At 39.9% G+C, this 27,923-nt stretch overlaps 1 protein-coding gene across 4 annotated transcripts in view; it reads left to right on the top strand.

The window, feature by feature from the left end:
• CFAP44 (cilia and flagella associated protein 44) overlaps positions 1-27,923 on the top strand; it is a 105,159-nt gene that overhangs the window by 10,916 nt on the left and 66,320 nt on the right. For all 4 annotated transcript variants that reach the window (XM_044771585.2, XM_070508840.1, XM_070508839.1 and 1 more), the window contains exons 3-14: positions 1,242-1,397; positions 1,661-1,820; positions 5,688-5,850; positions 9,704-9,806; positions 14,847-15,063; positions 16,784-16,898; positions 19,486-19,650; positions 21,882-22,037; positions 22,724-22,771; positions 23,380-23,479; positions 24,041-24,135; positions 27,569-27,778. In XM_044771585.2, coding sequence (XP_044627520.1) covers positions 1,242-1,397; positions 1,661-1,820; positions 5,688-5,850; positions 9,704-9,806; positions 14,847-15,063; positions 16,784-16,898; positions 19,486-19,650; positions 21,882-22,037; positions 22,724-22,771; positions 23,380-23,479; positions 24,041-24,135; positions 27,569-27,778 — 1,688 coding nt within the window. The remainder of the gene's footprint in view (positions 1-1,241; positions 1,398-1,660; positions 1,821-5,687; positions 5,851-9,703; positions 9,807-14,846; positions 15,064-16,783; positions 16,899-19,485; positions 19,651-21,881; positions 22,038-22,723; positions 22,772-23,379; positions 23,480-24,040; positions 24,136-27,568; positions 27,779-27,923) is intronic.

Below are 27,923 nucleotides of genomic sequence, written 5' to 3'. Positions count from 1 at the left end.
TAAACTTCAGACCATAAGCTTTCCGCTTGTCTATTTTGGGATTATAAAAATCATAAATGTCCTCAGTCATCACTGAGTTGCCTAGATCTGCTGCTTCACCAACCTGATTTAATGTGTCTAATTTCTACCAAATTAGGTTTTTTCCAAACTCCGCTTTTTATGTCAGTGGAACAACCTTTCTACCAAGCTCAGAATATTCATTATTTTTTTTTTCATTATTTACTCTCCTTCATCTGTATTGGCTGCCAATTCCTTTAGCATCCCAGTGGCAGCCTTAACTCATCTAATGGCAGCTTTACCTCCTTTCCCAGGGGGAGGCCAGCAGATGGAGTGTTGAGCTTTTAATACCCTCATCTTGAAATGGGAAAATAGTCTTTGATTGAGACGGTAACAAGAAAGAGCTAATGGTATTACTGGAGAGAAGTTACCCAGGACCCTCTCTTGAGGGAATTCAAACAGTGTGGTCCATTTAGGTACCCAGGGTTGTTTTTCCTTCCTGTTGTCCAGCTAATTGGCTTGGCCCAACTTTCCTGTCTCATTTGTATTAGTCTTGGGCCTTATTCCTAATCTTTTAACCTCATCTCAGATAGGTCTACTACGTGGCTCTATTCTGTTTCTGGCATACTTGGCATTTCTGCCTTGTTCTTCTGAAAGTGCACCCAGCCCTTTCACCCGCTTGGCGTGATAAATTTAGCCATACCCACATTTGGACTTGATCTGAATGTGACTTACACCTAGGGCCACTCTTCCTCCATTCAGTTCTATTTCCCTTCTAGCTTGTCCTGAAGCAAATATTCTAACTTATTTCTGGGATATCATCCAGAGATAAATAGTCATATGTGGAGAAGGTGATTCTGGAATAAGCATTACTTGTCTCTGACATGAAGGGTCCTTAAATAATAAATGTTGGTAAAATTGAATTGCATTGAAATAATGATAGCAGCATACTGACCAATCTTTTTTTCTTTATCTTTTACTTTCTTGTAAGTATGCAGTGATAGGAAATATACTGGAAATGAAATGAAAATGGAGACTAACTCACAGGGAAGGCTTTTTTTTTTTTTTTTTAGAGTTCCAAGAGTGACCAAATAAAATGATTCTCCTAGGAAGTATTAAAAGTATTGAGTATTCAAATTCATTCAGTTCAGAGCACAAACACATTGGAAGTGTTAGCTACTTTGGAAATAAGAAAATGTTTAATTCAAAATTTAGAAATTCTTAAAACAAATTATTTTTAATAGCTGCTGTGAAAGAGGATTACAAATTTTTGGAAAATACTACAGATGAAACAGTTACTGAAGGGGAAGAATCCTATTTAGAGGATGATGACTCATATACGGAACATTTGGAAGGCAGTTCAAGTTCACTTCAAGAAGATTATTCGGAAAGCGTTGGAGGTAAGCAGGATGAGTTTTGGGGAGTTGAGAGTTGCTCTTTGAGTCTGTTGAAACCACATCCAGCACTCAGCATTCACCCTGATGCACACAGGCATGTTGACGCTTCCTCCCATGCTCCCTGGTGGGTGGCAGCCTATCTTCGGGCCAGTAGTAGTACTTACTACCAGAGTATAGTGGACTAGGTACATTTCTCCTGTCTTTGAGAAATAAGATTTTAGGATTCACCAGGTGCTCTTCTTAGTCAAAGCATTTTAATTTTTTAGAATCTCGGTATATGGAAACCCCTGCCCCAGCTGCGGAAGAGGCAGAGGAAAAAGTTAAGAAGAAAATATCTGAGACCTTCTTCTACGATTATACGCAGCTTATTTCGACGCCTTTTGTGACTCCGGATTCGAACATACCATTGGATCTTCTCACACTTGTGTATCCACTCCAGTGACATATGTATAATTTTGAGGTTTCAGCTTCTTAGGTCAGAGGTTGGCAAACTACATCCCACGGACCAAATCTGGCCTTCTTCCTGTTTTCCTAAATAAAGTTTTATTGGAACACAGCCACACTCGTTTGTTTACATTTTGTCTGGCTGCCATTACACTACAAGGGCAGAATTAAGTAGTTACAACAGAGACCATCTGGCCCACAAAGCCTAAAATACTTACTGCCTGGCCCTTTACAGAAATAGTTTGCCAACCCCTGTTTTAGGTAATTCTAAGAAGCTTGGCTCTTGGAGAAGTTGAGATAGAAATGCATAATCTTAGTTTAAACTAAACTTTTGTTTGATGCCAAACAACCATGAAGAGAAATGATGCTTTTCTGGCTGTCCGTTCATAAGACATGATGTGAAGGAGACAGAAGACCGCCTATCCTCGTTTACCTCCTCTACCAGCCTGGCATCCCTTTTCACTGCCTGTTGAGTTAAAATCACTGATTTCCCTTCTAAAAACACTGATGTGGCCCTTATCGGGCATTAGTATATTCACGTCCATTTATCAGATGAGTTATCAGAAAAGACAACCCTGAGGAAGTGGGGCACAAAATGACAAGTTTTAGTTGCTCTGGAGAATAAGAGTGTGTGAAGAAATGTCAAGGTGGGGATGATTGACAAGGAGATTTAGTTTTTGTCATGACTTTATGTTGTTAGGTTTATAAAGCAGATAGTTAGGAGATGATGTCCACTAAGGCCCTTGGCTAGCAATTTAGTGTGCCTCCTTCAGATGGGCAGTGGTTATGACCACAGGCCCTAAACCACTGACCAGCCTCTTATAAAGGTGTCCTTACAGAGGTAGGGGGTGGACTTCCTGACTCAATTTTGCTTGTTATATAGAAATAGAACACATTGTTATGATAGCATCTAACCCTATTTCAATCCCAGGTGTAACTAAAACTAATTCACCCCTGAATTTTGTCACTTGGAGTTTTCCCTTTTGAGGGCTTCTTTTGGTTTTGGCCATTGGACAAGCTCCTGACAAAAGTCATGCTGTTAGCTTTCTTCTAGCCTATTTTTTTCAAATGGGGTAGTATACGTCAGAGTGACCTGGAAGCTTTTTCTGAAATACACATGCTCTGATACCTTCCTGGACCTTCTGCATCCTTTCCATGTGGAGAGAGGCTTGGGCATATGCACTTTGAAAACGTTTTCCAGGTGGTTTGATTGTGTCACCTTCTCCCAGCCCCGAGCTGCTCCAGGGCATAAGGATCTCTGTGTTAGAGAGAGATGCCTAGATTCTAAATAATAGAACAGAGGACCTCAACTTTTGACTCAATGGGTGAATTCTTTCTACTCATGCTGGATGAGTGGCTGCATAAATTATAGACTTGAACACTTTCAAAGCCAGGGAAACCACAAAGTAGCTTTTCCCATTTTTGGATAGCTCACATCATTAGAGAGCTCTTCCACACCTTGAGTCAAAATGTACCTCCTGCGAGCATCGCGCGTTAAACTTAGTTCTACTCTCTAGAGATGGAACAAGTATAATCTTTATTTCCTGTGCGAAGCTCCAAGGAAAAAGTCAGCTGTCATGTATGCCCTATGTTCACTTTTAATCCTTTGTTATATTGAATTTACTTCAGTTTTAAATTTTGTGTCTTCTAAATCAATTAAGAAACATGTCATTTATAAAATATCACCCAAACTGTAGCATAACTTGTAAAAGACATTAAATAGAACTTAACACAGTGTTTAAACACAATGTTAAGGTGGAGGCCCCAGATGGCCGTGAAGAAACAGCGAAGGCCCTGGGTCTCTCACAGGAGGTTAAGAGGCGGCAAGCCAGAGAGAGGACCAGATAAGACAGAGGGAGTCAAAGGCAGATCCGAACACATTTGAACATTTTCAAAGCTCTGGTTGGGACTGCCACTGTCCTATGGGGTTAAAAGGGAAGGATCAGACTCTAGTTATGCATTCACTGATTCATTCAGCAAACATTTATTGAATGTCTAATTGACTCCAGACTCTGTGCTAGGCAATCTAGGAAGCAGACAGGAGGGAGAAGAAGTCTTTGCCCTCAAGCAGGTTGTGATTAGAGGGGGAGAGTTTGGGAAGTTACTGGTCCCACCCGTTCTGCATTTGAAAGGGCCTTTAATCAGAGCAGCAGCTAGTAAGAGGGAGTTTCCCCCCTGAAATTAGAGATGATAATATTGCATAAATGATAGCGTCTCTGATTCCCAGTGGTCATCCAAGTTAGTGAAGAGCTGGCAACCCACGACTACTCTCCTAGTTACAGACATACTTTTACTCCTCTGAAGGATTATCTTGGCACCTGGGAAAAGAGGAAGGAGAGCAGGAAGAAGGAAAGGTGAGAGCTGTTGTTTGGGGAAAGGGAAGGAGAGGGCAGGCAAAAGTTCCTGCCCCACACCAGGCTCTGTAAAGATAAGGAGCCTCAGGTTCCGCTCTTTTCATAAGGAGGCCCCAGATGTTCTCTGTGAGGCCTGAATAGCCTCAATTAAATCCTTGGATCACATATTTATTTGCACTTCTATATGAGATTCAATTTTAGGCATTTATGTTTTTATTAAATTTACAAAATTCCTTTTTCTTGAAAAGATCAAATACCCTGAAATGTTCTCTCTCTCTTTCAATTTAACTGTTAGGCCATGAGGGATAGTTACGTTTAGTTGGTTGTAATTTGTATATACTTCCCAATTCAAATTGCAGTAATTTAAATTTTCTCTTTTCTACAATCTACATATCATCCTTGTTAAAATTCACGTATAATTCTTTCCCTGAAAATGTTTATTTACAAATAAGGGGAATCCTCTAAAACTCAGAATTTTTTTAAACAGGGCTCAAGAAATAAAGATTTCTCCAACGATCCTTCAACTTTTGTGTTCAACAATGAATTCTTGGAAATAAGAATCTATCTACTTAAGATATACTATGGAATATATTTCTTTTGCAAACTATAATTTTTTTAATAGCTTGATCTCATTTAACTTATTACATTTATATCATGGGTTATATTAATTTGATCTTGAATGTAGTAGAAATGTACATTTAAAGGATATTTTCTAACTCAGATTTTTTTTAACCTCTATTTTGAATTAGTGCCGTTTTACTCTATGGCATAGAAGTGCACACACACACACACGCACACTCTTCTACACACCCCTACAATCTAATGAGCTCAGAAGGGAAATGTTAGCCTATTCATTACATATATACTTATATACTATATATTATTTAGTCAGTTTTCATAATTTGTCCATATGGATTAAATTTCAATTGTACTTATATGAAGCTTTTGCAGCAGTCACATTGTCACTGGTGTGTCAGAATTTTACAAACATGTCAGAATTTTAAACCTCTTGTCTTTCAGTATTGAAGAAGAGGCCTATGTAATACTTTTACTGCGTTCAGTCCACAAACTGAACAGGCATTGTGAGTAGAAAGGCGACAGAGACACGGACTTCCTCCCGCATCATAATGTGATTTAGTTTTAGTAAGAGAGAGGAAAATGAAATTACTTAGGTGACAGCTTTGCTCTCTATAGTACTCAAATTGAAAGTTTAAGTTTACTTTTTATTGAAAACAAAAATTAATGTGCTTTCAGGATTTCTCTAGGAACATTAAAATAGTAACTAAATTAGAGTAGGAGGATTTTTACCTAATTTAAAAACAAAATTGCATGAGTAATACATAAAAGAATTCTGAGTTTCAGAGTAAAATTCAACTACTTCAACCTCAAGTCTTTATCCAAGAATATGGATTTTAAAAATATGTTTATTTCATTACTTTGCCTTTCTCTAGGATGGTGACTGTTTCACTCCTTTTCCTTAGCGACTGTCCCTCAGACATTCCTTTGGTTATGACTGCAGAAAGCGAGCCAACCTACAGCTTTTGGACAACAACACTGTGCTGTACGTAGCTGGGAACCAGCTCATCCTTCTGAATTTGAAAACCAAGGAACAGATCTACCTGCGAAGTAGCAGTGGTACAGGAATTGGCGTCATTGGGGTATGCCTTTAGTAACTTAGGAAAAAAAAAACCCATCTTTTTTGATTCTTCTGTGGACCAGCCAGTTAGGTGCCAACACCACGTGCGATGTTATGGCATCACATGAGATGCACAGCAGTCTGTATTCTAAGGCATTTTCAATTCAACGATTACAACCACGATGTTCATTGATATTATCTCCGTGGATTATTATAATATTAACAATATTATCATCCCATTTGCAGATAGGGAACTGGGGCTTATAGAGGTTAAGTGACTTCCCCACAGTCGGGCAGTCTTTTTCACATTGAATGCTATGTTGCTATTCTGAAAAAATAGTGAGATGAATAACACAAATGATAATTCAAATAATAATTAGAGATAAATGCCAGATAAGATTTAAGTACATAACTGAACATCAGGAGATGAAGTATTTTGTACATTCAGTAGTTCAGTTGACGAGAGGCTTTGTGTGTGGTGTGAAGCCTGTTTCTTCCTTCTGCCTCATGTGTCTGTCTCTATCGGTCATCTTCTTTCTTGTTTCTTCAGCCTCTATCTCCTTAGGTTTTTCATCCTCAGCATAAAAACATACTAAATTAACATGTTCTCCTTTTAAAAGGCCCCTCTGTAACCACGTGTTCTCTTTACCCCCTGAGTTTTGATCTTCCCTTCAAAGCCAAGCTTCTGCTGTCTTTTTTCCCGTCACCTGGCTGAAATTGTCCTTACTAAGGTGACCCCTGGACCTCTTAGTAGCCAAATCTGAAGAATGTCTTTCTGACTATATCTTACCTGACCTCTCCATAGCACTTGGCCCTGTCATCCAGCTTTTCCCTTGGCTCTTTTTCTATCTGTGCTCCCTAAACGTAGGTGTCCCTCGATCTGCTCGCACCAGTGACAGCCTCAGGGACTTCTCGGTGTCTGTGGCATCATGAGAGGGGCATCTGTTGAGATTATGCTATATGAGACAGTGAGGGAAAGGAGGAGAAATATGCAGGATTTGGGGTTCATACAAGCAGCAGTTCCATATGAGATGCCCAAGACGGCTTCTAGAAGGATCGCTATCCAAAGAGAAGTCGGCCTGCTGTTGCCCTTCCTGCTGGGTGTGAGCAGACCAGACAGAAGTGGAAGGTGCAGGGTTTGCTTCACAGCACCCTGCTGAGGCAGAGGACTTCCAGCAGAAAGGCCGATGTGGCTCCAACAGAGAGACTGGGCCAGGCTAGCAGGGAGTAGTGGGAAATTCTTTTGATTAGCATAGATGGGACCTGACAGGACATTTAGATTAGAAGTGGAGGTGAGTGAGGAGGTTCTGGAGATTCTTGATTTGAGGAGAGAAGCAGGGACATGGCAATGGGAATGGAGAAGGTGAGGAAAATCTGAGACCCACAAATAGAACTTAGATTGGCTATGGAAACAGGATATAGTGAGATGGAGGAGTGAAAGATAACCTGGAATTTATTTTTTACTTGATCATCTACCTCTATATAGCGTGTGTACATAAGAAAGTCCCTCCTTAGGGAGTTTGTTTTAAGACCAATTAATGAATTCAGCCAGAACTTATTATATAACACTATGTGTCCAACACTACTCAGAACATGCAGGGATTTCAATGAAGAAGGGTTCATGACCTCTATGAATTCAGAGAGTTTAAAATCCATCTAGAGAGACAAGACCCATATTAAAAAGCAAAAACCCGAAAGCTAGATATATGCAAATACATGATTCTGTGCCACCAGCTGTGTGCAAATATTCACGGGCCCAACGTGAGGTCTTGGGCTGTGCGAAGGAAAGTCAGTCAGGGGCCATCTTGAGGTGTCATGAGCCCTGACGTCCACGCCATCTACAGGGTACTGAGCAACGTCTAATATCACTTATTTTTCTATCACTTTATGGCCAATAATAGTTTTGAAATTTCTGTTTTTCTCTTTTGTTCAGTAATTTGGTTTGAGGTTAGTAGTTGGAGGCATAGCGTGGTCAAGACCGCTAATCTGAAGCCTCATCCGCCTGGCCTGGACTCTGAGCAGTCGTATGTCCACGGGGTCTTTTCTCCGTGTGGCTGGAGCTGTTAGTGCCTGGAGAGTGACAGGGGCCTTTCCTCCACTGCCCACATTGCTGTTTTTCCTGAAACAGCTATCCCTTTGTGGATGAGAAATACTTTTGCAAGGCTATGAGAAACCTGTGAGACATGTTTTGGGGCATATAAACTATCCTCCAGAGAAGATAGGGAGAATCGGTATGTTGAGTGTAAAACAAATGACTTGCTAGTTCTAAGGTCTCCAGTAAAAATAAAGCAAAACACCAGAATTCAACCCCACAGCATCTTCCAATCTGAAAGGGCAGAAACTTTTCATTTACTGTGTATGAGACCTAGAAGGGTAAAACATTTGCCTGAATCCCCACTCAGATTTCTGTGCCCACATATATTACATAATATTCCTTTGTAAATGGGGATCTAGAAAGATATAGTCTTAACCTATTTCCCCCAGGTCCTTGGAATCAATTATTTTTTAGTTCGATTTGCTTCTTGGCTCCAGCACTTGGCTTGAATTCTCTCTCTCGCACTTACCAGCTGTCTAACTTCAAGCAAGTTACTTAACCTCTCTGTGCCTTAGATTCCTCATCAATAAGATGAGAATGATAATGGTATCCAAGCTCCCAAGGTTGACCTGAAATTTAAGGGGATTAATTAAAAAAAAAACTTAGATCAGTGTCTGGCATGTAGTAATCACTCAATAAATGTTAGCTGTTTTCAGTGTTATCATTCTCAATGAGTGTCCATCCTATAAATCCAAGCCTTGTTTCAAGTTGAAGTGGTAGCTATTCACTCGAATGGAAGAATAAGAGGCAATTTGCCAGAAGGAAGACAGCCTGTCATAGATCTCCTCACCCCGTGTGAGGAGGGAAGAAAAAGAACTGGAACACTATGTTGGGTACCAGGACTTCCAGTGCAATCTATATCAGAACCAAGCTCCTTGGCCTTAGGTATATAATCAGGAGTTGAAAAACGGTAACTGAAAATAGACTTTTATAAGTACAATATGCTTTTTAAATAGCTTATTCTTATAACGGCCTATTTTTATTTTTATTTTTTGGCTACCCATTTATTCTTCCTGCATCCTGGTTTACCAATGAACAAAAATAACAGAAATAAATGTACAATTGTATCCAATTTATATGGCTAGCGTTTGATGTTCTGACACAAATAATTTATCCAAGGCATATTTACTATATTTTTCCTCTGCATCTGGCTTGGAAATATTGTATCTTTCTCACTTCTAGTAAGTTTACATTCATTTGTGGTAAGTTTGTTCAAGGCAAAAATCTTTAAATTGAGATGTAAACTACTCTGGAAACATGACTTTTTCTATACAAAAATTTAGGTTGATTTATATTCAGGGTAAACAATTCATCTAAATTAGTGATTCTCCAAGAATTGTTTCCAGGTCAGCAGCATCAGCATCCCTGGGAACTTGTTAGAAATGAAAATGCAAATTCTCGGGACCCAGCCCTGATTTACTGAGTCAGAAACTAGTAGTAGGGCTTGCGGTCCACACTTTAATAAGCCCTCCATGTGATCCCACTGCGTGCTGAAGATTGAGAACCTCTGTTTCAGCTCCTCTGATGGCAATTAAAAAAACTGTAGAGTTAGAAATCACTCTGTTAATGAAAGTAAATCTTAAAATAAGCATTCTTCCAGTTTTCATTTAAATCATATCCATCATCAAGTATTTATTATCAGATGCTCATTTTTCAGTTTTCTATTGGAGTGGATCCTAATAAACAAATTATAAAATAACAGTTGCTAAATGCTGCCTTCATACGACTATTTATATGAAAATCTTCCTTTTATACTTTAGTGAGCTCTGATTTTTTATAGGTTCACCCTGATAAAACTTACTTCACGGTAGCTGAGAAAGGATTTTCCCCAAAGATTGTCGTCTATGAATATCCTTCTCTGAGGCCCTACAGAATCCTTCGAGGTGAGTCCAGTAGGATCTTTAAAATATCCCATGTTCAAGGTTAACAACATTCTGAAGAAGACATAAAATTATTGTAGCAGTCAGGGTCCTCCAGAGAGTCAGAGCTAGTAGGAGAGTGAAGAGGGATTTATTGAATGGAATTGGCGTATGCGGTTGTGGGGGCTGGCAAGTTTGAAGATTGTAGGGCAGGCCGACAGGCTGGAAATTCTTTGGCAGGAGCCAATGCTATATCTTCAGGCAGAATTTCTTCTTCCTTAGGGAAACCTCAGTTTTGCCTTGAGGACTTTCAACTGATTGGATCAGGCCCACCCAGATTATTAAGGATAATCTCCTTTACTTGAAGTCAACTTATTATAGATGTTGACCACATCTGCAAAATACCTTCACGGCAACATCTAGATGAGTGTTTAATTGAATAACTGGGTACTATAATCTAACCAAGTTGACACATACAATTAATCATCATAGTTATTTTACAGTTCTGTTTTCTGTGTAATTAATTTCAGTTGTCAGTTTTTTAAAAAGTATTTTTCAGAGCAGTTTTAGGTTTACTATAAAATTGAGAGAAAGGTTCAGAGATTTCTCATATACCCTCTACTCCCTACCCATGCAGAGCCTACTCACTATCAACATGACTCATCAGAATGGTACATTTTTTTTTAAGATTTTATTTTTCCTTTTTCTCCCAAAGCCCCCCAGTACATAGTTGTGCATTTTTAGTTGTGGGTCCTTCTAGTTGTGGCATATGGGACGCCATCACAGCATGGCCTGAGGAGCCGTGTCATGTCTGCGCCCAGGATTAGAACTGGTGAAACCCTGGGCCACCGCAGTGGAGAGCACTAACTTAACCACTCGGCCGTGGGGCCGGCCCCAGAATGGTACATTTTTTACCAAGGATGAACATACGTTAATACATCATAATCACCCAAAGTCCATAGTTTCCCTTAGAACTCACTCTTGGTGTTGTACATTCTATGGGTTTAGACAAACATATAATGACATCTATCGATCACTATGTCATCATCCAGAGGATTTTCACTGTACTGTTGTTACTAATCGATTTCAATTTTAAGCTGTGTTTTCATTTTCATTTAGTTCAAAATATTTTAAAATTTCTCTTGAGATTTCTTCTTTGACCCATGTGTTATTTAGAAGTATATTGTTTAATCTCCACATATTTGGGGATTTTCCAGTTATCTTTCTGTTACTGATTTCTATTTTAATTCCATTGGGGTCTGAGAACAGACAATGTATGATTTGCATTCTTTTTGCTGAGGAAGATTCAGCCTAATGTCTTTTGTGAATCTTCTTCTTTTTGCATGAGGAAGATTTGCCCTGAGCTAACATCCATGCCAATCTTCCTCTATTTTGTAGGTGGGTCGCCACTATGACATGGCTGACAGTGGTATAGGTCTGTGCCTGGGAACCAAACCTGTGAACCCGGGCTGCTGAAGCAGAGCATGCCAAACTTGACCTCTAGGCCACAGGCTGGCCCCTGATTTGTATTCTTTAAATTTTTTAAAGTGTGCTTTATGACACAGAATGTGGTCTGTCTTGGCGAATGTTCCATGGGAGCTTGAGAAAAATGTGTATTCTGCTATTGTTAGATGAAGTAGTCTGTAGATGTCAATGGTATCCCATTGATTGATGGTGTTTTTGAGTTCAACTATGTCCTTACTGATTTTCTGCCTGTTGGATCTGTCCATTTCTGAGAGACTGGGTATTGAAATTTCCAACTATGAGTGTGGATTCATCTATTTCTCCTTGCAGTTCTATCAGTTTTTGCCTCATGTAGTTTGATGGTCTGTTGTTAGGTGCTTACATGTTAAGAATTGTTCTGTCTTCTTGGAGAATTGATCCCTTTATCATTGTGTAATGTCCTTCTTTATCCATGATAACTTTCCTTACTTTGAAGTCTGCTCTGTCTGAAATTAATACAGCTAATCCTGCTTTCTTTTCAGTAGTGTTAGCATAGTATATTTTTCTCCATCCATTTACTTCTAATCTATTTGTGTCTTTATATTTAATAAATAGTTGGGTCATGTTTTTTGATCCACTGTGACGATCTCTTTTAATTGATGTATTTAGATATTGACACTCAAAGAGATTGCTGATGTAGTTGGATTAGTATCATTCATATTTGCTACTATTTTCTATTTGTTGCTCTTGTTTCTATTTTTGTCTTCCCTTTTTCTGCCTTTTGTGATTTTAATTGAACATTTTATATGATTCCATTTTCTCTCCTTTCTTAGCAAATGTTGTATTTCTTTTTTTTTTTTACTGTTTTTCATGGTTGCCCTAGAGGTTGCAATAGATATTTACAGCTAATCCAAGACCACTTTCAAATGACAGTATACCATTTCACAGGTAGTGTGGGTACCTTATAATAATAAAATAATCATAATTCCTTCCTCTGGTCCCTTGTAGCATTGCTGTCATTCATTTCACTTATATATAAGCCTGCTTATATTTAAGCATTCATTTCACTTATATATAAGCGTACATATATACATAAGCATACATAGTTGAATACATTGTTATTATTATTTTAAACAAACTGTTATCTGTTAGCTCAATTAAGACTAAGAAAAATAAAAGTTTTTTATTTTACCTTCAATTATTCCTTCTCTAATGCTCTTCCTTTCTTTATATACATCTGAGTTTCTGACTCTGTTATTTCCCTTCTCTCTAAAGAACTTCTTTTAACATTTCTTACAAAGCAGGTCCGCTGGAAACACATTCCCTCGAAGTATGTTTGTCTGAGAAGGTCTTTATCTGTCACTTTTGAAGGATAATTTCTCTGGGTAGAGAATTCTAGGCTGGTGGGTTTTTTTCTCTTATTTTAATTATTTCACTCCACTCTCTTCTCACTTGCATGGTTTCTGAGGAGAAGTTGGATGTAATTCTTGTCTTCGTTCTTCCATAGGTAAGGTTTTTTTTCCCTTCTGGGTTTTTTCAGGATTTTTTTCTTTATCTTCCATTTTCTGTAGTTTTTTGGCATTTATCCTGGTTGGTGTTCTCTGAGCTTCTTGGTTCTGTGGTTTGTCGTCTGACAATGATTTTGGGGAAATTCTCGGTCATTATTGTTTCAAATGTTTCTTCTGTTCCTTCTCCCTCTGGTGTTCCCGTTACATATACATTACACCTTTTGTAGTTGTCCCACAGTCCTTGGATATTCTGTTTTTATCAGTCTTTGTTCTCTTTGCTTTTTGGTTTTTGAAGATTCTATTGCTATATCCTGTAGCTCAGAGATTCTTTCCTCAGCCATGTCCAGTTTTCTAATAAGCCCATCAAAGACATTCTTCATCTTTGTTACAGTGGTTTTTTCTTTTTTCTTTTTTTTGCCGAGGAAGATTAGCCCTGAGCTAACATCTGTTGCCAATCTTCCTCCTCTTTTGCTTCAGGAAGATTAGCCCTGAGCTAACATCTGTTGCCAATCTTCCTTCCTTTTTGCTTGAGGAAGATTAGCTCTGAGCTAATCTGTGCCAGTCCTCTTCTATTTTATATGTGGGTTGCTGCCACAGCATGGCTGATGAGTGGTGTAGGTCCATGCCTGGTATCCAGACCCGTAAACCTGGGCCGCCAAAGGGGAGCACGCTGAACTTAGCCACTAGGCCATGGGACTGGCCCCTGTTATCGTGTTTTTTATCTCTGGCATTTCGTTTTGATTCTTTCTTATGATTTCCATCTCTCTGCTTCCATTGCCAATCTGTTCTTGCATCTTCTTTATCCATTAGAGCCCTTAGCATGTTAATCAAAGTTGTTTTAAACTCCTGCTCTGATCCTTCCAACATCTGTGCCATGTGTGGTTCTGATGCTTACTCTGTCTCTTCAAATTGTGTTTTTTGCGTTTTGGTCTGCCTTGTAATTTTTTCTTGATAGCCAGACGTGATGTAGTGGGTAAAAAGAACTGCTGTAAACAGGCTGTTAGTAACATGGTGGTGAGCTGTTGGGGGGAGGCAAAACGTTCTATAGTCCTAGGTTTAGGTCTCAATTTTTTGGTGAGCCTCTGCCTCTGGACTGTGAACTTCACAAATATTTCTCAGTATTTCCCCCCACCTCGTGTGGGACAGGATGGCAAGAGTGGGCTGGAGTTGCGTATTTTCTTCTCCCAGGTGAGTTAGGCTGTGATAATACCCAGCAGGTAAGGCTCTGGTTAATTAGTTTCCCCTGAGGACAGGCCTTATTAAGAAGAACAGAGTGCGCTGGTGTATTTCAAAATGGTTCTTTTCCCCTCTCCCTGCCAGAAGCCCAAGGGGGTTTTTCCAGGTATTTGCTGTGGGAAGCTGGTCAAGCTCCTGGAGGTAAATCTCACAGTATTGTTGGGACCACCTTATGACTGGGCCCCCCAGAGTTCTTAATTCTGAGACTTGTCCACACTGAGCCTCCAGCAACTGGTCAGTTACAGTTCAGGTCCCACTACCCCAGCGCTGGCTGTTTTTCCTCCTGAATCCCTACCTTGGTAGGTTGCAAATCCCTGTGTTCACCTGTCAATCTCTTCAGTGTGGGGGACAGCAGTTTGTCCTGTGTCTTTCCCCTTCTTAGGGACCCAAGAAGAGCTGTTGATTTTTCAGCCTCGTCAGCTTTTCGCGTGTTTAGGACAGAATGGTGACTTCCAAGCTCCTTACATGTGTAACCAGAAACCCGAAGTCAACAATTTTTATTTTGTGAAGTTTCCAATGGCAAATTTTAAATTATAGTTTGATTTCTTTCTGCCACCTAACATGCTTTTGTGTCTCCCCTCCCCCACTTCATAAAACGGAATATATTCCCAAAATGGTTTTCTCATGCAAAATGTGATTAAGATTTCTTCCTCCTTCCCCTACCTATCATGTAATTCATTCTAAAGCCAAGGGTGATGAATGATTTTGGAACTGTTTCTTTAGGAGATTCTTGGCATTCTTCCATCAATACACATTACCAAGGGTGCTTGCTTGTTCTCTCTCCCTCCCTATATACACCCTCCTTTCTTTGATAAGACACTTTTGAAAATGAAATAAATGTTGCCCCTGTTCATTGGACTCCCATTCATCCTTGCAGATGGGACTGATCTGGGCTATGCTTATGTGGACTTTAACTACAATGGTACCTTGCTGGCCTCTGTTGGTGGCAACCCTGATCACACACTGACCATCTGGAATTGGAAAGAAGAGCAGCCCATACTGAGGACAAAAGCTTTTTCTCAGGAAGTTTTTAAGGTTACTTTCAATCCTGAAGATGACGAGCAGCTTACTACATCGGGATCAGGCCACATCAAGTAGGTCATACGACCGATACAGGTGCTTGTAGATTATCGTAAGGGTATTTTCTAAGAGGATCGACCAGCTGGAGACATTTTTGCTGAGGTTGTTAACATTAGGATAATTTTTAAATGTGTTCTTTTTAAAGCTAACTAGTAATGTAGCTTTCCTAATTCGATATGGGGATTTATTGCTGCAAACGGCATAGATATAAGAAGGGATTTTAAATTTAGCCTGCCGCCTTCTTGGAGGCTTCACTTCCTAAAAGAGTTTGTATAATGTCTTACTAACATTGGCATGGTGTTTGCAAACTCATATTGAGCTTTCAGCTCCGCTGTTAAGTTTGTTGTAGCAATATTGTGTGATGGGTAAGTCATTTTGACGTCTCTGAACTCGGTCTTTATCTGTAAAACAAGAATTATATTGGAATCATTCCTGACACACGACCCTCAGGTCTCTGGCTCTAAGTTCCACGTCTTTTTTGTTCCATCAAACCCTGATCTGCTTCCAGGGTGGACTGATTTTGTCCTTCTCTGTCTTTCTTCTACCCTGTCTCACGCATTTCTTTAACAACCTTCTACCACCACCCTGGAGCTGACCACGGCTTGGTTCCCAGTGTCTATGAGACAGATGTTTTCATCTGTCCTAAATTCCTCTTATTCCGCTTTAAACCTGGCCCTCTTCTTATGAATTCATTAGAAATATAGACTAATTGAACAGATTTTCAAATGTAACCTTGGGGGAATTCTCAAATAATCCTCTGCTAGATATAGGCTAAAAATTTCCAATTCCTTACGTTTTCCCATCATTTAGTGAAGTGCATATTTTCTACACACTATATCTTTGGGGAAAGGTAGACACTGAACAATTTCACGTGTGCAGTGCTATAAAAGAAGTACAGAGAACATGGAAACGTATGGTCAGGGGACCTGCAACAGCCTTGGAGAAGGATGTTGGTTATATAGGCTTTTGGCTTCATATTATTGACTTTTGATACCTTCCATTAACTATTTTATATCCAGTTGATAAGCCAGATTCTTTTTTCTACATAGTTTTCCTCATTCGTACTGTTCATTTGTTTAGACTATTAGTAAGAAAATGTAAGTAATAACTAACATTTATTGATTGATTTATGTACCAGGGACTGTTCTAAGGGTTTTTTAAGCAATTATGTGAGGTAGGTGCTACTGATATTCCCATTTTATTCATGAGAAAATGAAGGCACAGTGTGATCAAGAAAATCAGTCAGCAAGTAAATTGGAGTTTTTGGGAAAACTTTTACATCCTCAAAAATGGTACCATCCAGTAGGACTTTCTGCCATGGTGGAAGTGTTCTGTGCTGTCTGGTCTGGCAGACACTAGCCACATGTAGCTACTGAACACTTAAAACCAGCTGCTCTGGCTGAAACACTGATTTTTAAATTTTATTTCATGTTAATTACTCTAAATCTAAATTAAAATAGTCCGATTTGGCTAGTGGCTACTGCATAGGACAACACATTCTAAAATATAATATCCACAAAGGCAGGAAAATTGTCTTTTTGGTCTGTTTTGCTCAATGCTGAATTTGTATTGCCTGGAACTTTGCCTGATAGGTAGATACTTAATATATATTAATCGGATGAATGAATAAATAACATATGTGACTATGAGATATGTAAATGCCTGGGTGATATTAAAATAAAAATAGATAACACTCCTTCGAGGTACCTTCAGTCTCTTTCTGTTTGTTTGCAGGTTCTGGGAAATGGCTCTAACGTTCACTGGTCTCAAGCTGCAGGGTTTACTAGGGCGGTTTGGCAAAACAGCCACTACTGATATAGAAGGTTACATGGAGCTCCCCGATGGGAAGGTGAGCACGGCCACATTTCTACAATAATAAAATCAGGTTTTCAAGTGACATACACGTAAGAAAGCACATTATACATTCTAAAAAGCACTGCCAATATTAGCAATAACAGATACGATAATTGTGAATATAACAAACATTTGATTTCCCTATTCAGATTATCAGTTTTAATTAATATATTTCCATGAAGTTGTCATAATCCACGTGTATGCCTCATTTTCTGTTTGTATTTTCCTTTGTTGTACGCACAAAGGAGGCAAGCATTTCCATATATTAACATAGTGAGATACTTGTCTTTTTAATCATGCCATAGAGTAGCAATGTTTATAATGTTTATCTTTTCTTCACCGTGATGCTTCAAGGGGACTCACCGGGTCAAAAGTTATACACTGTCTTGTGGCTTTTGTTTTTGTTGTCAGATTATTCAGGAAGATCGAGCCACTGTACAGTGGCATTTATAACACTGAAACTTTCATCTGTTAGTTTATTCTTTAATATTGTTAGTTTATTTCCTCTCTTCCTCTTATAAAATTTATAGGCATATTGCATATAGGATCGTTTCTCCATTAATATTGTATTTGGTTTCCTATTAGGATGAGTTACATAGTATTATTTGTGATCATCCCAATTATAAGTAAATGCTGGGATACAAATATGTGTTACTCTAAGGAACCAAATGGTCTAGTCATCTACCTCATGGAGTATATTCTCAAGTAGAAATCATGGTGTATAGGAGGAAATAAAAAGCCTATAACATGATCGTAAATCATTCCAACTTCAAATTCTGAATACTGTAAGAATTAAGCTAAGATCACTACAACCCTTGTTAAAAACATGGTGTGAGATATATCTTAAAAAGGTGCAGTCAGGTTTGTGTACACATAGGGGAGAAAAGAAGCCATTTTAAGTGAGAGAACCACAAAAGGAAATGTTTAGAGTGAGGAAAAAAATACCATATATTTAGAGGGCTACTTAGAATAAAGCATTCGTGCTGGGAAAGAGTAGGGAATTTGAGAAGTATGGGCGGGTCCTAGTGTCCGAGGCAGAGGGACGAGTAGAGCTGCAGGTGAAAGCAGTTGTAGGTGCCTTGCCCACAGCGTGCCAAGTGAATTAGAGGAAGGGGGATGGGCTAGGAGGAAGAGGTTGCTTTCATCTAAGAAGAAGTGAGGCGAGCCTAGATTTTTGTCAGGACAAATGGAAAAGGAAAGCTAGACCCAAGTGACGCTTCAGAAAGGGATGCCGTGTAGGCTGTGATGACTTTTGGTGGCTTTAGTGACTGGACAGAAGAACTCAAGTCTAACTGAAGACTCTACCGCAAGTGGGCTGAGGCTTAGTACCGGGTGGAACAGGTAAAAATAGGTACACTCAGGAGGTGGAGAAGACGAGTAAGGTCATAGGTTACTCTGGGGAGAGGGAAATGGGGAGGCAGAATCCAAGAGCAGGCAGGCGAGAATTCGGGCAGTTTCCCAAAGGGCGTTTCATGGAACATTAGTCTGCACAGGAGCTCTGTGAACAGAAGACTTTGTTGGTCGAATTCCTTTGTATCTAGAGATTCTTCCTAGTGATTCCCAGCGGACACTTCTGTCTTAAAGCTTGCAAGGGGTCCTGGAGAAGAGAAACGTGTTTGACTCTGTTTATCCCAGCATCTGTCTTCTGAGGCAGTGTCAGTCAGAACAGACCCTTGTGAGCCACAGTGCCTGGTTTAGAACTGACTCTTCTGGGTAATTTTGGGCAAGCTTCTTAATTGTTCTGTGCTTCAGTTTTTTCCTTTGTAAAATGGGAAGAATAATAGTCACGGCTTCCATTGGGCCATATGATTTCTTTGTGTGAATGAGAAAAACCGTCTCTTTTGGGAAAATAAAATGCCCAACCTGCACAACTGTACATGGTATCCCCATAACTGTACCTAGTGTGTATGGTTTTTAGGATTAAATAACTTAATGTGCATAAAGTGCTCAAGCAGCGCTTGGCACAGAGTCAATATTCAATTAGTATTACTTATTATATAACACCTGTTGAACATTCTACGAACTAATGTTTCATGGTACCTACTTTGGGAAGTGCTGGGTTAAATGGATTACTATGAGATAGTTCCAGATGATTATCTTTGTTTGAAATGGAATACTGTTATCCTGTAATCTGCTGAGTTCAGTAAGGGCCTCACAGCTTGTTGAACATCTTATAACATTTGATATTATCACACTTAAAAAATAGAATCTCACCTATCAAGAACTTTAAACATGTCCCTAACTCTTGACCCAGTAGTTCCACTCCTGGATTATGTCCTTAAGAGATGTACAGAGAAATATATCATAGATATATTTGAAAAATCACCAGCAACATACAGCCTAATCACAATGATGTAATACTATGCATGTCATTAAGAAGAAATACATCAAAAAATGATTAGCGGTTGTTTCTGGGGTAGTAAGTTTTCGTTTCTATATTTATTGTTCCATATTTAAAATTTTTTGCTTTCGTAATCAAGAAAAATAATCTTTAAAAAATAATTCTCACCTGCTATTCGAGGCATAAATACATACGTCTGTGTGTTGTAACGCACGTTTCTTTCTTTGTGCACACCTGCCAGGTGCTCTCGGGGTCAGAATGGGGCAACATGCTGGTTTGGGAAGCCGGCCTCATCAAAGTTGAGCTCTGTCGAGCTGCCCGGAAGTCTTGTCACCAGGGTCCCATTAACCAGATAGTTCTGGATGAGGGCGAAGTCATCACTGTCGGCTCAGATGGATGCATCAGGGTAAGGTTTCCTGATACTCGGACAGCAGCACCCACATCTAAGCCTTGCAGATCATCCAATTGGTTTTATCGGATTTCTGTTTCTCACAAAGGTCGCTTTATGAAGGAGATCACTGGTCATTTACCCCCAGGGCAAATTCATTTTAAATATTGCCTCTCTTATGGTATTTAGATTCTAGTCAAAATTAACTTCAAGCATCTTAGCACTGAAATTTTCTGAGGGGACCTTTTGTTACCTTGATTCTGTTGTTGAAATAGTAGCTTCAGAAAATGAAAACCCATGTTAGCAGGATATAAACAGCGGACACAGATGGCCTTCTAAAATGCCAGTATGAATGGGTCATCTTCTAGGGGACAAAAGTGCCAAACATTTGTTGGTTACTTTTTACTGAGGTTACAATTAGAAATATGCTCAAAGGGTAGCTGATAGGGTCTGCCTACGGATGCTTCCCTCGTCGCTCCTTCCACTAGTGGACTCACTTGTCCTCACCTCTGGACACTATCCCCCCCAGAGCGTGCGCTAAGCTGGAACATTGCTCCAGCATCTGTGTCCCCTGGTTATCGTTATACCTCTTCTCCCACCCACCTGTGTCGTGCACCCTGCTGTTGCTGGCAAACTTGGAGTCTTGTCATTTGCCTTGTGGTCCCCTTGGTACATATTCCTCCTGAGGCGTTTCATAAGAAAGTGGTAGTGTTCTCCTGACATTTTTTAGGAGGTAGTATTATCAGAAGTAAGACTGTGTGTGTTTTTTTTGTCTTTTTTTAAAGATTGGCACCTGAGCTAACATCGGTTGCCAATCTTTTTTTTTTTCTTTTGCTCCCCAAAGCTCCCCAGTACATTGTTGTATATTCTAGTTTTAGGTCCTTCTAGTTGAGTTATGTGGGATGCCACCTCAGCATGGCCTGATGAACGGTGCTAGGTCTGTACCCAGGATCCAAACCGGTGAAACCCTAGGCTGCCAGATGGAACGTGTGAACTTAACCACTTGGCCATGGGGCCGGCCCCAAGACTGTGTTTTTAAACATAGCCTGGTCACTCTGACACCTATTGAGCTTACTATGTCTAATGCATTGTTTGAACCATGTCTCTCACAGACTGTCCTTTTACCATTGCCTTATTGAACCCAAGTATAATTTTTTTACATTTACCATATTAAATTTAATCTTGTAAGATTTTACTCATTACTCTGAGAATTTTTTATGTCCTTTATTTTGTTATACAATATATTCACTATCCTTCGGAGATATATGTTGCTCCAAAATGGCAAAATACCAAGTGGAAGAAAATATCAAGAGAAAAAAAGTTAAAGATTTCACAGAAGATCCTTCATGGACACCACTGATTGCTAACCTTGCATCTCTTTTCAAAGTCTGCCCTCATCTCTTCAGTTCTTTAAGTTGGAAATCTCTACCTCTTACCCTCTACGAAAGACCTACCCCAACTCCTGGGAATTAGCCTGACCCTGGGACGTGGGCCTCTCTCCCACGAGGCTAATCTGTGGGACAACACCAGTCTTCCCAAAGTTACTTTCTCAAAGTCTGACTTATGGGGTCTAGGGCAACGGCAGGGTGTGTCAGCAGAACCATCCAGACTGGGCTTTGGCGCTTCACGGAGGAAGTCCTTCTGGGTCTCTCTGCCACGTGAGGTGAAGCTGTGCTCCCTCGTCCTTCCTCTAGCGTTCTGGTCTCCTACTCCAAGAACAGCAATCCTTTTATACAGTCTAACTCAATGATAAGAGAGAAACATTTTTCTCATGAAGACGTTATCTACATGCATTTTCTCTGCTTGTAAGGAAGGTAGTGCTTGAGTCATTAAGCAAGAAGATATCTTTTCCCTTTCCAGCGGCCCACCACTGTGTATTAAACAAGGCTTATTATGATGTCTTGCTCAATGACTGAACCGTTTCCTCCTCATTGCCACCTTATATGCAGAAAAGACCCGACAGAAACCTTGAAATAAAGTTTACTTGGGCAAAATAGAACTCTTATTAGGGCTGTATTTTCTGACTAATCTCTGTAAATATGAAGAAAACTATGATTTATCATCCCCCAGTTCAGAGCAAAATCCCAGGGATTGGGTTTTGGCTGATGTTCTAATTACACCTACTCATTATTAATTTTCATGAAACGAGAAGAAACGACTTTTGAAAAAAAAAATTGGGGCCTTTTCTGGCTTAGAAAATATATATTCAGAAACTGCTAATTGATTAAAGTATTTTCTTATTTTATAAGATATGGGATTTTGAGACAATCGACACTGCTGATTCTATAGATGACACTGGATTGTTAGAGATCGAGCCCATTAATGAACTTCAAGTAGACAAGAATGTTAAACTCTTCTCGATGATAAAAATGAACGAAACTGGACATAACTTTTGGTTGGCTCAGGTAAGCTGCTGTCTTCTCTCAGCTCTTTGAAGTTATCTGGACATAAAGTAGTAATATAATTTATTGTCACTGTAAGTCCATTGTACTATTTTTTTTTTTTTTGAGGAAGATTAGCCCTGAGCTAACTACTGCCAGTCCTCCTCTTTTTTTTTGCTGAGGAAGCCTGGCCCTGAGCTGGCATCTGTGCCCATCTTCCTCTACTTTATATGTGGGATGCCTACCACAGCACGGCGTTGCAGTGGTGCCATGTCTGCACCCGGGATCGGAACCGGCATACCCCGGGCCGCTGAGAAGCAGAACATGCAAACGTAACCGCTGCGCCACCGGGCCGGCCCCCAGTCCATTGTACTATTAAGACTACTGTTGATACTTCAGTGAAGAATTCCTGAATTTTGTTATTTAGTTGACCTATCTCTTATACACAGAAAACCAACTAGAATTTTTATTATGTTAAACTGGCTATAAATATTATGAGATTGCTTTGTTTATTGTATGATATATAGATATATATAGAAGATGTACAGAAGATATATAGATCTATAGAAGTTGTTTTTGTTAAATTTCAATCACATCATAAAATATATGTAAAGTTTTGGTATTGTTTGTTCTCTAAATCATAGGAAGAAAATTCTTAATTTGATAAAAGTTCAAAATGGTAAAATATTATTAGGTATTTAATTTTTTAGGATGCCAGCGGAGCCATATGGAAGCTTGACCTTAGTTTTTCAAATATTGTAAGTTGCCTATGTTTTTATTTTCTTCCTAATTTTTACAATAAAAAATCTGTTATTTTTCTTTAAAGGATGCTTTATCTTTCTCCATATCTGATCATTGTTCCCATCAAAAACTTGTTCAACATGTCCTACTCCTGAGAATTCATTCATTTCTCTCTCTCTCATTATAATCTTACATAAAAAAGATCTATCTCATAGCAAAAATTTACCAAAAAAGTGGCCAATGACAATAACAAAGCATTATACAGTGCTTTACAGTTCTCATAAACATATGGCATCTTCATTTATATTATCTCATATAATCCTTGCAGCTACCCTGTTGAGTAGGCAGGTGGTGGCCATCATCTCATTTTACTGATGAAGACACAGAAACTGGCATTTGAAGTTACCTGTGCAACGTCACACAGCCATCAACTGCACAGCCAGTGTGGTTCCTCCTCACACTTCTCTCAGTGCTCTTTCTAACTTATTATTACGCTTTTTCTTATTTCTCTTCAGATAAAATCACACGTGTTATAGGGTTCTATTTGCATTTCTTTAGACTTGACCTTGATTCTGTGTTAACCTATCTTTGAGATCTAACAAGATCTCTGTCTTTTTGTGATCAGACCCAAGATCCAGAATGCCTCTTCTCCTTCCATTCTGGAGCCATCGAAGCCTTGGCCCTCTCTCCTCTCACCTACCTCATGGCCACCACTGCCTTGGACTGTAAGTAGGACGTCTTCGTGAAGATGCACCTGGCCTTTTTGGTTTTGCTTTCAATACAATTTTTTTAAATGTGTTTGATTAAAAGCGTTTGAGAACTTTTCCCAAAGGGAAGCCTCTTGATGCGAGGCAGGTGAGTTTTTGCAGAGAGAGGATGGCTCAAAATACAGCAGCTGTGGTTGTGGTGAGAGATTAAAATAAAGACACGATCAGTCAGTTACTCATGAAGATGCTATTCATTTTGGTATTATCCACATTCATGCTTTTCCTTTTCTTTCCCTCTCCTTTCTTCCTTCTTGACTCATGGTGAGTCTATTGGGCCATGCAAGGTGAAATTGACCCACCAGTCAATCATCAGTTATTTTCTTTATTGTTCGTGTTTACAAATTACATGATTAAGGGTATACGAGTAAATTTTCGACTAAAGAAAGGCTATTAGATTATCGGTTGATTTAATTATTTCTGAACTTTCTTGTTATAATGCTCAACATCTAAAGTGAGCCAAGGTTGTTTAAAAAGATGTTATGTGTATAACTTGTTCCTTTTAAAACTGTCTTTCTATAGGCTCTGTTCGAATCTATGATTTTGCTAGCAAAACTCCTTTGGCTCAGATGAGATTCAAACAAGGAGGTACCGCCCTCGCTTGGGTGCCCCTGCTGGTAAGTTATTGTGATAAACTTCTACCAGAATCTATTGGTAAATGTGATATATCAGTGCTGTTTCTTGGAAATAGAGATATTTTCTGACTGGATTTTAGAGAAGAATAAAATTTTAAATTAATTTATTAATTCAGAATATGATAGAAATCATATCATGGCCTTCCTTTTGTTGTGGTTTTGGTCTTGTTTTAGGGAAAATCTATCTTTATGCCACCCGCATGTTAGTAACAGTCCCATTCACAAAGCAATTCCCCAACAGCACTTTGCGTGTCTACTCTCCATCCATCTGACTCTGATCTCATTCATTCCACTTATGTTTCCACGGTGCCTACAATGTGCTGGCCCTTGTTCTAGATTCTGGGATATAGCAATGAACCAAAAGATGGAGCTACTTGTCCTCCTGCACCTTACGCTCTAGTGGGAGACAGGAGGCAGAGACAGACAATAAACAAAATAAATAAAATATGTCATATGTTAGATAATGACAAGAGCCATGGAAAAAAATTATACTTAGGGATTTGTTCAGTTATCTATTGCTGTGTAATAAACTAGCCCCAAATGCAGTGGCGTAAAACAGAAATCATTGTATGTGCTCACGTACTCTGTGGATTGGAGATTCATCAGGTGACAGCAGGGGTGGATTATCTCTGCTTCATAGTGTCTGGAGCCTCAGTTGGGAAGACTTGAATGTTTGGGACCTGGAATCATCTAAAGGCTTCTTTTTTTTTTTTTTTGTGGGAAAGATTGGCCCTGAGCTAACACCTGTTGCCAATCTTCTTCTTTTTGCTTGAGGAAGAGTGGCCCTGTGCCTGTCTTCCTCTGTTTCGTATGTGGGATGCCTCCACAGCATGGCTTGATGAGGAGTGTGTAGGTCCACACCCAGGATCTGAATTCATGAGTCCCAGGAAGACGAAGCAGAGCACGTGAACTTAACCACTATGCCTCCAGGCTGGCCCTAAAGGCTTCTTTATCACAAGCCTGGCACCCGGGTTGAAGGCTGGGACAGCGGCAGGAGTGCTTACCAAATGGCCTCTCCTTGCTGTGGCCTGGGCTTTATCACAGCACCGTGGCTCAGGGCCGTCACACACTTCTTTTGTGGCAGCCCACGGCTCCAAGATCTCCTGTTCCAACAAACATGGCAGAAGCTGCTGGCATTTTATGACCTAGCCACGGAAGTCACATAATGTCACTTGTGTCGTACTCCATTGGGTGAAGCAGTCACAAACTCTGCCCAGATTCAAGGGAGGGAGTACTTAAACTCCACCTGTCCACAGGAGGCAGGTCAAAGAATTTGCAGCCATGTTTTAAATACAATGTCCTGGGAGTATTTAGGGAACGTTTTATCCTTACTGTTTTGAGTTGAAATCAAAGAAGAAATATTCCAGGCCCAAAATAGATGTGGAGATGGCTAGAATGGAGGGGACTTCCGTGAGGGGATCAAGACCGGGAAAATAACTCGGGCCGGGGGATTGAGCCAGAACAATGACGAGGCTTGAATAAGTAGAAAGCACAGAGTATTTGGATTAGCACACCTGGCTCCCTCTCCATCCTAATCTATTTACATTCACACTTGAAGTCTTTAAAATGCAGCCACATAATTGAGGCATTTATTGAGATGGTTTGTGCGATGTCCATAGAACGTTTCCTTTTTTGGCCTTGTATCCAAATAGCGATCATGTGGAGAAATGCCCTTCTCCATACCCCCTTGCCTTTCTGGAAGGTTTCACATCATTCTTTGTAACTCAGCTCATGTCAAACATCATCTCTGCACAGCCCTCCATGACCCCACATTCAAGCAGAGCTAGGCACTCCTTCCTCTGGGACTGTGTATGTGTGTTTTAAGGACTGTGTGTATACCTCTCTCATAGCACTTATCCCAACATACTAAGATCATTTGCTTTATTGTCTGTCTTTCCCACCAGGCTGTTCCTCCTGGTTACAACCATCCTTTATTCTTCTTTGCACCTCCAGTGCCTCTGCACTTACAGTACATTTAGACATTTAGTAAATGTTTGTTGAATGAACAACGTTCAAATGGAGTTAGGTGGAGTACAGTTTTCTTATTCCCAAGGTTCCCATGACTGCCCAGCCTCGCAGATCATCACTCTGCTCTAAAGAATACTCTTGCCTTTCTCCTGAATGCCTTCTAAGACAGCAGATTTAGTGCATGCAGACATTGCTAGATTTATGTCTCCAGCCCAGACTTCTCCTCGAAGCTGCAGACTGTATGTCATCCCCATTTTGAGATCTTCAGAGGACCTCAAACTCAACATGTCCAAGACTAAATTCGTGATCTTCTGCTGGCCTCAGCCACCCCTCCATCCAAAACAAGAATAGTGACAACAAACCACACACACACCTGGCTCCCTTCCAGTGTTTCCTGTCTCAGTAAATGTCTCAGTTGTCCTTGACACCTCCCTTTGCCTCATTTCCTATATCTAGTCATCACCAAATAGGGCCATTATACCTCTGTCTAAACCACGTCTGCATGCCTCATCTCTGCTGCACCACCTCAGACTGAGTGCCCACAATCGCTCTCCTGGAGTAAGGCAGCTATCTCTTCCAAGGTCTCCCTGCATTCTATCTAGGCCATCTCAGATCTATTTTTCATGCTGCAGCTAGGATGACTTTTCTGAAATAGCAAATCCGATCATGTCATACCCCGCTCCCCAGCCAAACACCCAACTAAAAACCTTTTAATGACTTCCCACTACTTTTGGATGAAGACTATCCTTAAAATGACACATAAGCCACTTTGTGACCTGGTGCCTGCTTATCTCCCTCTCAAGCCCCTTGTGGAAGCCCTGCTGCCTCACTCAGTTGCTCTAGTCAAACTATAATTTTTTGTGAGTTACATTCTTTCCTGCCACATGACCTTTCCAAAAGCTATATCCTCTCTGAGAAGTGCTCCTCCCACCTTCCTGTATTTAGTTAATTCCTGGGCATCCTTCTGATCCCACCTCCACCAGCTCTTCCTTAAGGAAGTCCTCAGTCTAGGTCACCTTTCTTTGTTATGTGCTCTCAGAGAGTATGTTTTTTCCCTTAGCACTTATTTCAGTTCATAATCCCCACTCATTTGTGTGATTAATGTCTATCCTCCCTGCTAGACCATAAATTCTGTGAAAACAGAGACGGAAACTGTTCGTGCTCATGCTCAGGTTGCTGGTGATAGGTGCCTGGCGCTTGCTAGACAGACACTCCACCAACGGTTGCTCATTGAATGTTTGAGTTGCCATTGTTTACCTGTCTCTTGGTCAGCAGTGATAAGAAACTGCCCTGGAATACGTGGAGGTTATCAGAAAGTGGTATAAGGAACTACCAATGGGCAGTCAATGTTAATTACTTAAGTCTAAAAATACAGAGGTATCTGTTATGTAGTTCAACTTTCTTAATCAACTAATTTCAGATCCCTTGCATATAATTTTTATCCAAGGTAAGCTACACTGGAGCACAGATTATTGCAGGATTCGAAGATGGGGTTGTTCGAATTCTTGAACTTTATGATCCAAAAAAGCTCACAGTTTTTGCAGGACGGAAAAAAATTTTGGATGCAGAGATTCGTTTGAAACAGGTTTTCAAACCCCATACTGCTCATGTCACGGCTTTAGCTTATGAACGTGATGGAGAAATTCTAGCCACAGGGGTAAGTAGTAGATCTCCTTTTGTTTCCCATTGAACTTTCACGTTAACCTTGCCTTGTTCGTCCTCCTACTTGATGGTGCCTTATTTGCTCATATTCATTTCTGAGAATATATCCATTCTTTTGCTTTCTTTGTATTTATATTTCT

Source organism: Equus asinus, chromosome 5, assembly GCF_041296235.1.
Source record: "Equus asinus isolate D_3611 breed Donkey chromosome 5, EquAss-T2T_v2, whole genome shotgun sequence".
NCBI lineage: Eukaryota > Metazoa > Chordata > Mammalia > Perissodactyla > Equidae > Equus > Equus asinus.
Note: the sequence above shows the minus strand (reverse complement) of the source record. Positions and strands in the feature narration are given on the sequence as shown.